The 14,473-nt window shown below is 48.3% G+C and overlaps 1 protein-coding gene and 1 pseudogene across 1 annotated transcript; both read right to left on the bottom strand.

The window, feature by feature from the left end:
• Window positions 1-2,753: 2,753 nt before the first annotated feature.
• LOC115248773 (GDNF family receptor alpha-2-like) lies at window positions 2,754-4,698 on the bottom strand. Its single transcript, XM_029832567.1, has 2 exons — window positions 4,129-4,698; window positions 2,754-3,142 (listed from the first exon to the last, which is right to left on the bottom strand). The coding sequence occupies exons 1-2, from the start codon at window positions 4,178-4,180 to the stop codon at window positions 2,769-2,771; spliced, it is 426 nt and encodes a 141-aa protein (XP_029688427.1). The 5' UTR covers window positions 4,181-4,698; the 3' UTR covers window positions 2,754-2,768.
• A 2,909-nt stretch (window positions 4,699-7,607) lies between these two features.
• LOC101076380 (beta,beta-carotene 9',10'-oxygenase-like) lies at window positions 7,608-14,192 on the bottom strand (annotated as a pseudogene).
• Window positions 14,193-14,473: the final 281 nt, after the last annotated feature.

Genomic DNA, 14,473 nt, shown 5'->3' with positions numbered 1-14,473 from the left:
ATGATGGTTTCACCAAGGAATACTGCCCCCCCCGCTCCTCCTCTGGGTTCTCCGCCTGACTCCGTTTCTTCCACTCACTTCTTTCCTTCATTGCATTTTTTTCAGCCTCTCCCACCTTCTGTCCACTTCGTTTGATTTAAGCTTTCATGATGTGGCAACATTCTGCGTGCAGAAGAACGGTCATTTTATTTCTGAGTTGGTCAGACAACGTGAACATTTCTGACGCTACAGACGACCAACGCTGCCGTGACCGGGGAAGCATTTTTATGGGGCTTCTTTCTTCATTCCTGGGAACAACATGCTATTGCTAACATACTGCCAACTATATTCTTGATTCAGAAACGTCAACATGTCTCCTGTGGATGTTTAGTTTGGGTTTTAGCTGCATGTGGAGCTTTAACTGATGTCCCACATGATCCCACAACCATCATCATCCATCATTTGTTGAATTATCGGAGTTAAAACATTAAATAGTTTTGCTTAAAGATCTGAGTCTGTACAATAATCACACCTCCCTTCAACACTGGCTTTTATTTGCATATGAATAATTGAATGCTAAAATATATTATCAAGTTGGCTGCAAAGCTGAGGTCTAAATCCACACGAGGCCTGGGGCCGAACGGAGCGAGGCCGTATAATATCCCTGTGTGGCAGCCATTGTTTCTTTCTTAGTAATTAGTTCTTTTATGGATTCAAGCAGGTCGGCCTCATCAAAGCAAGCGGCTGATTCCGAGCAGAAAGCAGCGTTCGCCATTAACGGCAGCTGTATTGATGCGTTGAACGCAGCTGCCATTTTACGTTACAAAACCCGATTAACATTTCATCATTAGCGACACTGGGACTCGAATGTGGCTGAAGACCTCCAGGCCTGTGGACCTGTAGCTGCCACGGTGACGAGCTGGAGGGAAACCCATTCACATCTGGAGCTCGTTACTCACATTCCCATTCATCTCACGATGTCTAGAACATTCAAAATACTGCGAAGATGTTGCCTGAGCACCTGCTGGAGGCTCAGAAAGTGCAGTCTCACACACACACACACACACACACACAGGCACAAACATGAAGGTATATTAGACATCTGATCAAAAAACAATTCTGTTTTTTGAGATTGGACTCTGTCACCAGATGGAAAGAACTTTGGATTTTTAGTCATGACTTAAAAAAGATCCAGTTTTAAATAATTGCAACTAACACAAACTTGCTGAAACTAGCTTGAAATCTTAGATGAGTGCCTGTGTGTTTAAGGAGCTCAGGCTCGTGGTGCCGGTGAGGGAGCAGGGTATCGCTTCAGTCCTCCATCTTTGGGAGGTGTCGGCGTTCCCGACGATGGTTTGGCCCTGGAGCTCGTGGAGCAACTTTCTGGCCGTGATCAACGCGGGTCATGTTCACGGGAAACATACCGACGGAGCCGGACTTTTGTCTGGTTTTCCCCACTTTGTTTTAGCCTGAGGCTGCAGAGTGGATAGATATTTTTGGCCTTTAGCTACGGTACATTAGAGTTCAGATCAAGTAACAAGCTAGTTAAAACAGCAGGAGTCTCCGACTCCTTCTGCCTGCTTGGTTCACATCTTTAATTTTTCTTTCTTAGACTTTCAGCTTCATTCTTCCCCCACATTATTTTACTTAACGTGACCCGTTATCTGGCTCTGCCCGGGACAAACCCTCCCTGTGTCGTCCAGAAGTTCAGCTGGCATGTTGCACGTGTGTGTTCTCACTTAGAGACCTAACATGCCGATTAAAGCTGCACCCAACCCGAACCCACCGAACCGACGCTGAGCCGCCCGACGCACTCGAACACGACTGATGCAGCATTTGGGGGAAAGAGAAGATCAGTTTTTAGAAAACTGCAGCAGAGCGTGCGTGACATCACATGTCCCCTGGTAACGTGCCGCTGGTGCGGTGAGACGGGAGCCTGGTGAATCACTTCATGCATCACAACACACGCGTGCAAAGCTCAGCGACTTTCTAACGTTTCTGTCAGAACGGCGTGTGCAGCCACTGACTGTCTCACGCCCCCCACGTGGCGTGACGCTCGCTACGGAATGACACTTGGGTCATGTTTACAAGCGTGGAGGGATGGCACCAGCCCCTCAAACCATCCCCAGGGTGCAGCTTTCTGCTTCTGACTCCGGCAGACTTGTGTTGGCGTGAAACACTTGTAGGCCCTGACCCTGAGGGATGGACAACGAGGACTCGGCACGCATTATTCCCCTCTAAATACATCACCACGTAAAATCCAGAGTCTTCCAATGTTCCATCCAGAGTGCAGTTTTATGTGTGGAGTGAGTGGTCACACAAGGGCCACGGAGCTGTAGGACTCCAACCCAATTACATGTTAATACGGAACACTTTAGGTAAAAACCAATAAGTCCCCCATAACAGGCCCGTGTAATGTAATCCCATTATTGGTCCATTACTTTCAAGAGGGTGAGGAAAGTAAGAAAGCATATATTTTTCATCAGGGGCTTCTGGTAGCATCGTAAGAGGGCATCAGGGACTCCAGCAACCGCACTGGGTGTGGTTGAAATCATTAGTGTTCGAGAAGAGCCGCGGCTTTTAGGTTGGAGAGAGATTTGCTTGGAAGTGACTCATAGATATGAAATCACAGCACAGAACAGGGATTTACTGCTAATGAATATTTCAGATCAAAAGCTTAGCTTAGCATTTGGGGCTTTTGGTGCACAGGATGTGTTGGAAAAAGTGTAGTTTAAGTCCCAGCAGACGCTTCGCAGCGACCTGTGCTGTAAATTTGTGACAGGAAATTATCATTTCGTCTGCTTCTTACCGTCGCCAAGTCCCATGTGAATGGTCCAGTAGTTCTGCAGACATTGCAGCTCCTTTTTCATGCCCCTCTTGCAGCGGCAGTCATAAAGAGGACTACCCAGAAGCACTTCCAAAGCCGCCTGGCACTCCCTGTTGTTGTCTAGCATGGCGTCTTTCTCCTTGCCGACCAGACACTGGCGCATGACCCGGTAACGAGAGCTGCAGTTGGGGTTCTGGTTGCACATCTCACTTGCCTGGATGCAGTCCACCCATTCGGAGTGAGCTCCAGGCCCAGAACTGTGAGGAGCTCCAGGAGAATGGCGGACCAAAGACACAGACAGAGGTGAGGGACCCACCCTGGAAACGTCCCCCTCATCTGGGGGGGGACAGGAGACAAACGTGAAGGTGACGAGAGTGACAGTCGAGCATCACAGATCAGGTTTACAGGTGGCGTCTCTTCTTTCCATGCTACAGGTTACGGTTGCATGAACAGGTCTGATTGCACCGACATGCTTTTACATGTTAAGGAATCTAATGGGGAGACATTTACAGTACATTCTCCATGGTTTGCAAATTCTTACACATCGTACCTCCTTAAGTGCCTGCAGTCACGCTGCTCATTCAGAAACTCCTTCACTTTGCTGCTACACTGATGGCACCAGCCATTACGTAATTATCATCTTGCGTTATTACCACTTAAAGGCCTCAGACTGGGGTAAATTCACATCCGGGTATCCAGAAATTACGTTTACAGGAGTTTTAAACGGTAGTTTAACAAGTCCTACGACTACAAACAGTTCTGATTAAATGACAAGAGAGCCTCCTAGTGGTGGTGACCGGAACTGAACGTGAGCTGACGCTTCACGATTTCAGAGCAAAATAATTTGATGTTTTAGGTTTTCTACAAATGTATCGACACGATTCCTTTTGAATTTAACATCTTCTGTAAACACTTATACTGCTACTCTTTTGGACGTCACCTTCATCAACAACGATGATGAAGATGATTGATAGTGGATTTTTGAGTGAGTCGTGATTTACATCTCTACACAGTTTAGTTGATTTAATTTTTGATGTGCTGAATAAAAGCTAAAAGTTCTGCACTTCTGCTGTGGAAGCTGTTTGCTCAGTGGTTCAAATGTGCGTGAATCACGCACGTATCAAGTTGTCCGCAGCTACGTGAGACAGTTAAAGATGTTTTATTGGGCTGAAGCGTCGGGATGCTAAAGATTCGAACCCTGTGCCCTCTGATGACGACAGGAGACCGACGACGGTCACAGAACCCGTCACAGGGGTTGAAAACGACTATTTCAGAGCCCAATTACCTACAAATGCAGCACATTTACATGAGTCGCATCTCACATATGAGCAGGAGAAACGTGTGAACGCACATCCACACAGCGACGGACTTCATGTTGGACTCAGCAGAGCTCAGTTCGGGTCCAGAAAAAATCAAAGAAAAAATCCAATACCTCCACCTCGCGAAAGGTTAATTCTCCTCGGTGACCCAAACCCAGGCTGAGCTGTAAAAAAGAGTCTCCTCTAAAATCCCCGAGTTCCAACAATCCCGATCCGAGGTTTGTCTGACACCGGACCGGATCCGGGACCCATGAACTCCTCTGATATTGAGGGAAATGAATCAATCAGTCGATCAGCGAATCCATAAATCTGCGTCCTGCGGTCCGTCAGCGCTGCGCGTACACCGACAAACTAGTGAGACTTGGTCTCTCCGCATTCTAGAGGCTCAGACTGTCTCTCGCACTGCTGCTGGGATCCAGTGGATTCCTCAAACCCTCCGAAAAAACTCGGCAGAGTCAAAAGATCTGAGGGCGGAGAAGAAGCGCCAAAGGTGCCACAGAACGTTGCGCTCCTTCCTCCAGCAAAGGCAGCTGCGCGCTCCTGTGGAGGGCTCCAGGACGCACGGACTGCATGTGCGCGGAGGCATCGCAACACTTTATAAAGAGGTGTGCGCAAATCGACCAGCAGGGGGCGGTGGTTCGCACCGCGCGCCGGAAACACCAATCAGAAAAATAGATAATTAAAATACGCAATATGAAAAAACACATTCTCTTGTAATCATCGATTTAAATCCTATTAATTGTATTTTTGTTATATTGTATATTATTGGTACATGCTGACAAACCTTTGGGAAGCGTTTAAGAACGTGTTTTGTAGCAAGTTCCTCTGAGTTGTGAGTAAATTCATTATTTTGGAATCTGCGACTCTGAGACAGAAGAAGTCACAACTGGGACGATCAAGTGGTTGGTAAGTGTTTTTAGTTGGTTCAGGAATATTTGGTCCTCCACAGAACCTTTTATTCACCACCACGTCGGCTCCTTCCTGGGCAGCATCAGAACTTTTCACTCGAGGACAGAGTTCAAAGGTCGCTGATCAAAATGCCACCATTCATGCCTTCATTTTTTCATCCATTCACGAGTCAAATGCTTAACATTGACATCTGTGTTTCCTCCTCCAGAAAGATTTATTTAGATGGAATCGCACAATGGATCATTTTATACATGTGCTCACAGGAAATAAGCCCACAACCCGCAGAAGAAAGCGGCCCCATTAAACAGAATGACTTTGTCGTGCATCATGGCTTAAACAGTGGCTGGAATGTCATAAATCTTTACAAACCTTGGAAACAATGTCTCCATTTAGTCTCTGACAGTGACAGACGGCTCGGCAGCGATGTTTGACCGCCCAGAATCGGGTCAGGACTGGTTCTTGTTCTCCAGCGCCGGTCCGGCCGTGCTCGTGTCCCCGCAGAGCTGGACGCCTCCGTCATCATCGGACCCCCCCGTCCTGGCTGCATCTGTGCTGCAGCTGCTTCACCCACTCACACAACCTGCTCTGCAGTTTTTAAAGGCACGAGAACCAGCGGCGATGAGAAAACAAGTCGGTTTTCTCTTCTTCTGCTCTTATGTTTGTGTCAATTCTCCGGCGAGACCAGAAATTTCAGCGTTTGTGTTTCTGCAGCACAAACAGCAGCGATCCGATGTACTGAGTTAAGCTGACCACAGGTAGCCAAACCGCTGAATCGGCATGATCGGTAACTGTGGTTAAACCTGTGGGGGTTCCTAATCCAGCCATTTGCTCCATGGTGGGGGCGACTCTTGCTGCCCCCTCTGCTGCGTTTGTCTCCGTCCATGATGGAAAGACTGTCTGACAATTACAGAGCAACAAAAGAATAAACACCAAAATTCACCTCCACAGCTGCATGTTTACAGAAACAGAGCTGCGACGTCCAGTTGGACTGAAACCAACCATTGAACCACCAGCTCTGAAGGTCTGAAGGTCTGAAGGTCTGAAGGTCTGAAGCTCTGAAGCTCTGAAGGTCTGAAGGTCTGAAACTCTGAAGGTCTGAAGCTCTGAAGGTCTGAAGGTCTGAAACTCTGAAGGTCTGAAACTCTGAAGTGTGAAGGTATGAAACTCTGAAGGTCTGAAGCTCTGAAACTCTGAAGGTCTGAAGCTCTGAAGGTATGAAACTCTGAAGGTCTGAAGCTCTGAAACTCTGAAGGTCTGAAGCTTTGAAACTCTGAAGGTCTGAAGGTCTGAAGGTCTGAAGGTCTGAAACTCTGAAACTCTGAAGGTCTGAAACTCTGAAGCTCTGAAGGTCTGAAGCTCTGAAGGTCTAAAACTCTGAAGGTCTGAAGGTCTGAAGGTCTGAAGGTCTGGAGTCGTTATCTGGAAGGTGATATTTTTGCGTTTCCTTGGCCACTAAATTCTTGATTATCTGGATCAACACACTGAAAAACCATTAATTGTTTTGCTGTTGGTGTCCGATCGTTAAAGTGTGTTTGGCAGCGATGATAAGGCTCTGCTTGCTCTGCAGCCTAAAAACTGAGGTCAAAGGTCGCCGTATCTCTGGTTTCAGGTTTGGTACCGAGTGGAAACACGTACGAGTAGAGAGGTTAAGCTCGACCGATTAGATTAGGAATTATGGGTTAATTAAGGTGTCTTGTGAGAGCTGTTCAACACAGGCTGAGCTGAGCGGAGACCCTGGAAACAAGGTCCAACTAGCAATATTCCAGGAAATAAGCCAAGGAGCTGCTGCTGGATACTGTAGCCGTGGTGGCCACGGTTTCTAATCAGAGAGCAGCAGCTGTGGGCGACGCCGCTCCATCTCCATAGACGTCAGCGGTCAGTAAACGAGCAGTTGTGGCTCGGCTATTGGAGCTGTGACTCTTGAACGCACATCTATCCTTCACCAGTCCGGAGCGCCGTCTGATCCAGTCAGTGCCTACGGGAGCGTGACGCTGATGGAGACCACGGTGAAGAAGGTGGCGAGGGCTAGGCTTCCTCCCAGCTCCGCGTTCTTGCTGCGGATTACAGGAAAACTGGTCCCCTTGTGCCCGGGTCCAGTGTTTATGTGCACAGAAACGTTGTTTTGGCTGGTTTTTCCCGGTATTAACAACGCTCCATCTGAAGTGACCTCTCCTAGACTCTCTGGAGGCTATCGACCAGTTGGATCCATTTGTTTCGCAGGCATTTCAGACAATGTCCATTTCTATCACATTACTTTGACAGAAATTGAATTTCCTCTGATGCATTTTTGTGTATCCTAAGTGCTGCTGCGTGCTCGCTGGGAGTATACGTTTCCAGCGCGCGATGGCACGACAACACTGCAGCTCGCAGCCAAAAAGGGCAAATGGATCTGGATTTTAATGCCTGGATTACCTTTAAGTTTCCCCACATGTGTGGGCTTGGTGGAAGGTTCCTGATTACAGATCACACAAATGCCTTTGAGCAGAGGGCAAATGTGATGGTTGTGCTGATGCCACGCTGGAGATCTTTGGGACTGAGGAGGACGTGAGGGAGAAGAAAGCTCGACTCTGCAGTAGGTTGTCAGCTTTGATTTCCTTTGTTCTTTATTTTACAGCTTCAGGGGGTTTCGTCTTCCACAGCCACCTGTGTAGTGAGATTCTCCTCTTGGGTGAACTTGAGTTTCCACTTTAACACTTGACTGCGAACGTCGTCTTTTAGCACGTGTTGCTAAAGACGCCATGCGTCCCACAGGGGATATCGACAGGGACCTCCGCTCTGCCCAGTTCGGTGAAGGTCTTGGCATCCAGAACCAGGAGGAACGTGCTTTTCTCCTGCACACAGAAACAGACACGTGCACTATTTTCTTGAGTTCTAGTTTCTTCAGTGTATTTTTTAAAGCCAAAGTGCCGAGCTAACATCTAGTGTCACTCAGTTGTGGCTGCTGTGGCAGCGTTATACTTGCTTTTCTGGGCGTGACGATGACTGACAGGACCACTCCATCATCTTCCTCAGCAGCGTTGGGCGATGCAACAAAGACCGGTTCAGAGGGGTACAGGCCAGGATGGCGCCACACCTAAGCAGGAAAGAGTCCGGGTTACTGATCACTGAACTAGGGGCCGACTTTTGATGTGAGGTCACTGGTTATTTAACAGTGAGGTCCCTCCTGTGGCCAAGGTCACCTTAAGCTCCTTGGTGTGGACGTCCATCTTCAGCAAGGAGTCAGCAAACACGTGTCCAAAGCCACAGGAGTAGAAGAAGCGGTACGGTCTGCCGTTGTACTCCTCGTAGTTGATCTGAGGGAACTCGAGGCCGCCATATTGCAGCAGCTCAGCATCATGGAGCTCCTCATGAGTCATGTAAACCTGTTGTGGGACATCAGTGGGCTTTTTCTCATTTGTTGCAACTTTTGAATGTTCGCTTGTGATCCGACCGTTTCAAATCCCCGTTTTCTGACGTCGCGACCTCTCTTTCTTCAGCTTTTATAACTCTTGTAGGCATGACAACTAAAACACCGTCTTTCCTTGAGCTTTGCTCAGCCTTTCTTCAACACACACGCAAATGTGACACAGTGGGTGTGTGTTGGTCTCAGCCGGTTTGGCTGCTGCACGTCATGAGTTCACTGAGGAAGAAGCTTCACGTGTCACCAGCTGCACAACAAGTGTGTGAGACTGGACCGGCTGCATCTCTCATTATTCTTCATGTCTGGATTCTTTCCCTGATTCCAAAAACGTAGATTTAAGAAATAATTACAAAACCGATGGTGAAGAAAGAGTCCTACCTCTCCTGGTTTTATCATCTTTGCTGTGGCTTTGCAATGATGCAGAGTGACGAGGTTCTCATCCAGGGGGGCTTGTCTGTCCACGTTCAAAGGTAGGACGTATCTTCTCGGCAGGTTTCTGCACAGCGAGTTGTAAAACTGCCGAAAGAATTCACGATGAGAACGTTTGGACAGAAACTGGTGTTTCACAGGAAATCAGCAGCTGAGAAGATGGCAAAAAGGACCTTCCAGAAGGTCTGAGTGGAGGTGCTGAGAAGGACCGGTGCTGTTCTCTCAGCTGTTCCACCACAACACACAAACTACAAACGTTTAAAAGCTACCGTAACGGAACAAATGGTGAAAATAGATGTGCAGGCATCCGCTGGCAGGAGGAAAACACATTTTCCTACTGATGTTCGGGAGGAAGGACACTGAGCAGCAGAGGTCGTGACCACCGCAGCCTCGTCTCCATCGAGTCTAGAACACATCTGCTTCTGTCTGCCAGAAATACACGTGAACCTCTTGTGACAAGTACGAGGACCGTTTGCATCCTGTTAAAGTTCATCTTTCAACAAGGAAATCAGATGTTTATTCACACATTAGAAATCAAATAAATTTTAGTAGAATTAGATGAGCAAGCAGAATAATTGCTATTTGCCTTTACATCAAATGGGGTCAAAGGAATAATGATAGTTGAATTGGATGAATTCATTTGTTATTAGCTGCTTCTGCGGATTTCCACCTTGTCTATGTCTCCCGACCCTCTGCGCAGGTTCTCCAGCGTGAAGTCTCCGATGATCTCGCCGTTGTCGCCGCAGCACATGTCCATGACCAGGAAGCCGTTCTCTTCAAAGGCGTTGATCTGATGCAGCGTGAACATGGCCGCTGCCCTGTACTTCACGTCACTCTCCTGGGGTAAAATGAGGCGGGTCAGGGTTTCTGGGGGGGGCTCTTATTTTGTTGCACCTTAACTTAGTAAGGAAATGCTTAATGGGGATTCTGGGTAATGAGCTGGGAAACTCCTGCTGGAGCGAGACCTCATAGAAACAAATCAGGAAGAGACGCGCTGAGTTGGAGATTAGCTTTAATTTTAGCGTCTGTGCGCTCACATACAGGATGTTCCCTGGACAGTACCGGTAAACGGGCTGGACCCACCTCGCCTGTGTGTCTGTTGACCAGGTGGAAGACGGTCCCATACTGAGGCTGCCAGGACATGATTCTGTGAAAACTTTTCCCCTGGATTTTGTACAACATGAACTTCAGCAGGTCCATCTTGATCGGCTGCTCGATAAACACAACGTAGTTCTCTGACATAGCTGGAGAGGGAGAACGCTAATTAGCACGAGAAACCACAAAGCTTTTATCACTCATCATGTGGAATCAAGCTTAGCAGGACTGTAAACCACAGACCAGAGTATTCGACTAAATAGCCTAAATCCATTTTGGTGCGCTCTGTTTCATATCGAAACTGACCTTAAACATTTAATATCAGCACATTAAAGCAAATATTCGCTGGGCTCCGCGCTGTGGTAGACATTAGCTAATAGAGATACAGTCGGGGCAAATTATAACTCATTAATGTTCTCCTGATTATGTGCGTGTAACTCATTTGGTTTTGTGTTGCATTGCTTAAATACCACAATTTTCATGACGCTTGAATAACCTGCAAAGGCCATTGGCCTGTCGGGGGGGCCGAGGACCGTCTGAGTGTAAGGTGAAAGGGACCTCTGGGAGGGCCCGGGGGGCTCTAACCCCAACCCTGACCCTGACCCTAACCCTGACCCTAACCCTGACCCTGACCCTGACCCTGACCCTAACCCTAACCCTAACCCTGACCCTGACCCTGACCCTAACCCTAACCCTGACCCTGACCCTGACCCTCTGCGAGGGCCTGGGGGGCTCTAACCCTAACCCTGACCCTGACCCTAACCCTGACCCTGACCCTGACCCTAACCCTAACCCTGACCCTGACCCTAACCCTAACCCTGACCCTGACCCTGACCCTGACCCTGACCTTAACCCTGACCCTGACCCTGACCCTAACCCTAACCCTGACCCTAACCCTGACCCTGACCCTGACCCTAACCCTGACCCTAACCCTGACCCTGACCCTGACCCTGACCCTAACTGTATGTTCCAAGAGTTAAAACACGTCTGCTGTGATCTCACCGACAGAAGAAAGTGTGCAAGTTGTTATGTAATGTGAGTTTGTGGTGCCAGCCTGTCTGGGGGGGGGGGGGTGGGGGAGATTCAATAAAGCTAGCTGGTGCAACACAAACCTCGAATGGAGCAACTTCTAAAGTTTAGTTCAGCTGTTTAACTTAAATGAACCTCATCCACGTGCACTCTCGTTTCGTAACTGCACAAGTGTCTGACGCAGGAGAAATGCCAGCTAGAAAAAAAGCCGACCACATTATTTTTGTCTGTGGACCAGAAAAATGATCTTGTTTCAGTCTGTAAGAGAAAAAAAGCACATTTAAATGCGGAGATGATGAAAAGAAGTGAGTGACACGGACACGCTGAGCAACAACAGAATCAAAATGAATGAATAAAAACATGTTCCCGCTGACATCGTCCCCGGGGAGCCGGACCCACCGTGTGGAAAAACAACATCTCATTAAGCGCTTCTGCGCACGCTGAGCGTGCACGTTGAGCGTGTGTAGGCGGATCTCACCGAAGCTGTGATAATAGGACGGTTTCCTGGACTCAGGTGCCCGGATGGAGCAGACGATTCTGGCCCCACTCAGGTCGGGGGAGTCCGCCGTGGCATCGGCCGGCTCGTCACGTGGGGGCACGCGGAGGATGTGGTAAAAAAAGCCTGCGTCAGGAATCAGCAGTCAGTCGGTGCTCGGTAGCGGCGCCGCCTCGCCTTCGCTCACAGCACCGCCGTCTAATGGGGACTTGTGTGGATTTGTGGTCACATGACGTGGCCCTTTCAGTGTTGCCCCCCCCCCCCCTCCCCCCGGGCTGCTGAGCTGCTGAGGGTGGAGGAGGACTTTACCACTTCGGCCGTAGGAGTTGCCCATGTTGTATGTTGATCCGTCGCGGCCGTAGTGGGGGTGGGCGGTAGCAGAGTTGACAGCGATGTATTGACTCCAATCCACCTTACACAGGGTGAGACATCATCTTCATCATCACTGAGTCCTCATCATCCCCACCAGTCAGATTCACTGCACCTTCTTACCTTCTCTTTGGTCTCCAGACTTCGAGGGTCGACTCGTCTCATGAAATTGGTTTCTGTGCTGACGTAATAGTCTCCTTTGTACTTGACGAAGTTGACGTTGGCGTTATCGGTGGCCTCTGGAGAGACAGGGTGGTGTTAAACCGGTCTGCTGGACGCATCGCTCCGTTCCTCGGAAGCTTCACGTCATGATGCAGATTGATCACAGGAGCAGAGGAAATAGGAAAAGAGGCCCAACAATACTGACGCGGGTTCCGGGGACGGTAAATACGCACTATGACGAGACACCGACCCTCAGTAGGCACAAAAGCAAGGGCAGGAAAGGGGAAGCAAAGAAAGGTTTTTTCACTATTTCTTTGACTTTGCCTCCAGTAATCTGGCACAACCGCCTTTAAAGTTACGTGCACAGACGAATTGAATAGTTTAATAATGCATTTGGCACTGCTGGCACAATATTATGCTGTGGGGGGGGGGGGGCGAAGACAAACTCACTGGGAACCTGAAAGCGTGAAAAGAAGCGTGCAAAGATGTTCTTGCAGGGATCAGGCATGGCTAACGTCCCAAACTCTGACACCACGATCCGGTTCTTTTCCGAGTTGCTGACGTAGGAGTCGCTCCGGAGGAATCGGCTGCTGTAGGTGACGTTTCCCTCCTGGATGTGGAACCGATGCATCAAAGCCATGCCATCGAACCAGTGGGTGTAGCTGGAAGGAAGAGTCAGAGGTCCACAGGACAGACAGATCATTGTTATGCTTTGCTACATGAGCAGGGGGACGTTGTCCAAAGCTGCCGCCGCTCCCTGTTGGGACGTGTGATTGTTAATAAGCTGCTCTCTGCGCTGAGATTTGCCTGTTTTCAGGACAACGGCGTTGGTCTCGTTGGACGTCCGACGGCTCATCGTGTTCCAACAACAGACTTTATCACCGTCCAGACTGAAACCGTAACTGCTCCTTAGTTTCTCCTGTGTTTACTTTGTCTGTTTTTGGATGTTTTTATTGTTGCGTCTTGCTCCGATTTTCACATCCTCTCTTTGTTTACTCGCCTTCCCACAGCATCTCCAGGTTTTTCCTGTCAATTTTTCCTCTTTGTGCTGCACTAAACGTTCACCACATGGGTTTTTATCGCCCCCCTGATCTGACCCTGGACCGGTTTAGATTGGATATTAATTCCACGCCTCTGTTTTTCTGGGCTTGTTAAGCACACGAACGCACATCCAGAACTACAATCAGCAGATGTGTGTTTTTTGGTCTGTGGGAGGAAACCGAGCAGCCAGAGAAAGTCCCACATAAATGGGAGAATTGTCTTCAGAACTTTCCTTCCCCTCCGGACACTTTTGTCATCCTGGCTCACATTTGCAGTTTGTTTTTCTTTGACTTTTAATGTGTGATGCATTTTTAAATACTGCACCTCTCTTCGCCAAATTCAAACTTCCCGGCCCATTTCTCAGGAAGCTCCTTTTGATCCACGTTGGAATCGTTCCTTTGATAGTGGTGGGGATGGGATCAGGGGTCTCCTCCACAGAACTCAGCAGGGGCCCGCCAGGCTCTCCAGTCCGCTGCCCTGTGGGCATCGTTGCCAGCTGGGGACTGAACACAAAGGGAAGATTTTGTCCCCACTTCGCTACACAAGTTGGCACATGTGGTCTCCGAACATGTATGGCCTTGGACCTTGGACATGTGAGAAGTAAGGAAGTGGCAGACAATCTTTTAAATTATTTGTAACTGTCCTGCTGCTTCTGTGGTGGAGACGCGTCAGGCTCGATTATTAGTGGCTTATCTCTTATCAAGAACCACTTCAACAGTTATTCCCTGGTATCTCCACATTAATGAGCGCGTCAATCTGAATGAAGCTAGTGAGATTAGCAGAGTGCAGGTCATTACAGATACCAGTTTCTTTAAACAAACCAAGAATATAGGCCAAAAAGATCTGAGAATATCGCTTTTATGTCCTTTATTTATTACCCTCTTGCACAAATCCCATATTTTGTCCATGTTGACAGTTTCTCCTACTTTAACAACTGACAATACCAACGTTAGTAATAATATATAGAATATATAAGTATAAGAATGTTTCCTGACCACTGAATGAACAACAAACATTCCTTCTGTTTCCGGTTCTTATACAGCAATATTTTTAAAAGCTTAGTCTCCACTGCTTCATTCCGTTATTCCTACAGTCCGAAAGAAGCAACTACTCACTGTTCTGAGGCTCTGAGGACATCGCTGCTCCCACTGAAACAGCTCAGGCAAACAAAGAGCATTTACACCAGCTACAAGACCTTTGGACCATGTGAGTCATTTCCAGGTTCAGACTATGACTACAAGACTAGGTACCCAGGCTAAAGACTAATGTAAAACCAGGCTAAAGACTATGTACCCAGGCCAAAGACTATGTAACCCAGGCTAAAGACAATGTAACCCCAGGCTAAAGACTATGTAACCCAGGCCAAAGACTATGTAACCCAGGCTAAAGACAATGTAACCCAGGCTAAAGACAATGTA

This window comes from Takifugu rubripes, unplaced genomic scaffold (genome assembly GCF_901000725.2).
Source record: "Takifugu rubripes unplaced genomic scaffold, fTakRub1.2, whole genome shotgun sequence".
Classification (NCBI taxonomy): Eukaryota; Metazoa; Chordata; class Actinopteri; order Tetraodontiformes; family Tetraodontidae; genus Takifugu; species Takifugu rubripes.
This window is presented reverse-complemented; position numbering and strand designations above follow the sequence as displayed.

Bases quoted from the DNA above. Each gene is read 5' to 3' on its own strand.
- LOC115248773 (XM_029832567.1), bottom strand. From the start codon at position 4,180: ATGAAGTCCGTCGCTGTGTGGATGTGCGTTCACACGTTTCTCCTGCTC. The intron at 3,143-4,128 runs GTGAGATGCGAC...GTCCCCCCCCAG, and splicing joins CACGTTTCTCCTGCTCATAT to ATGAGGGGGACGTTTCCAGG.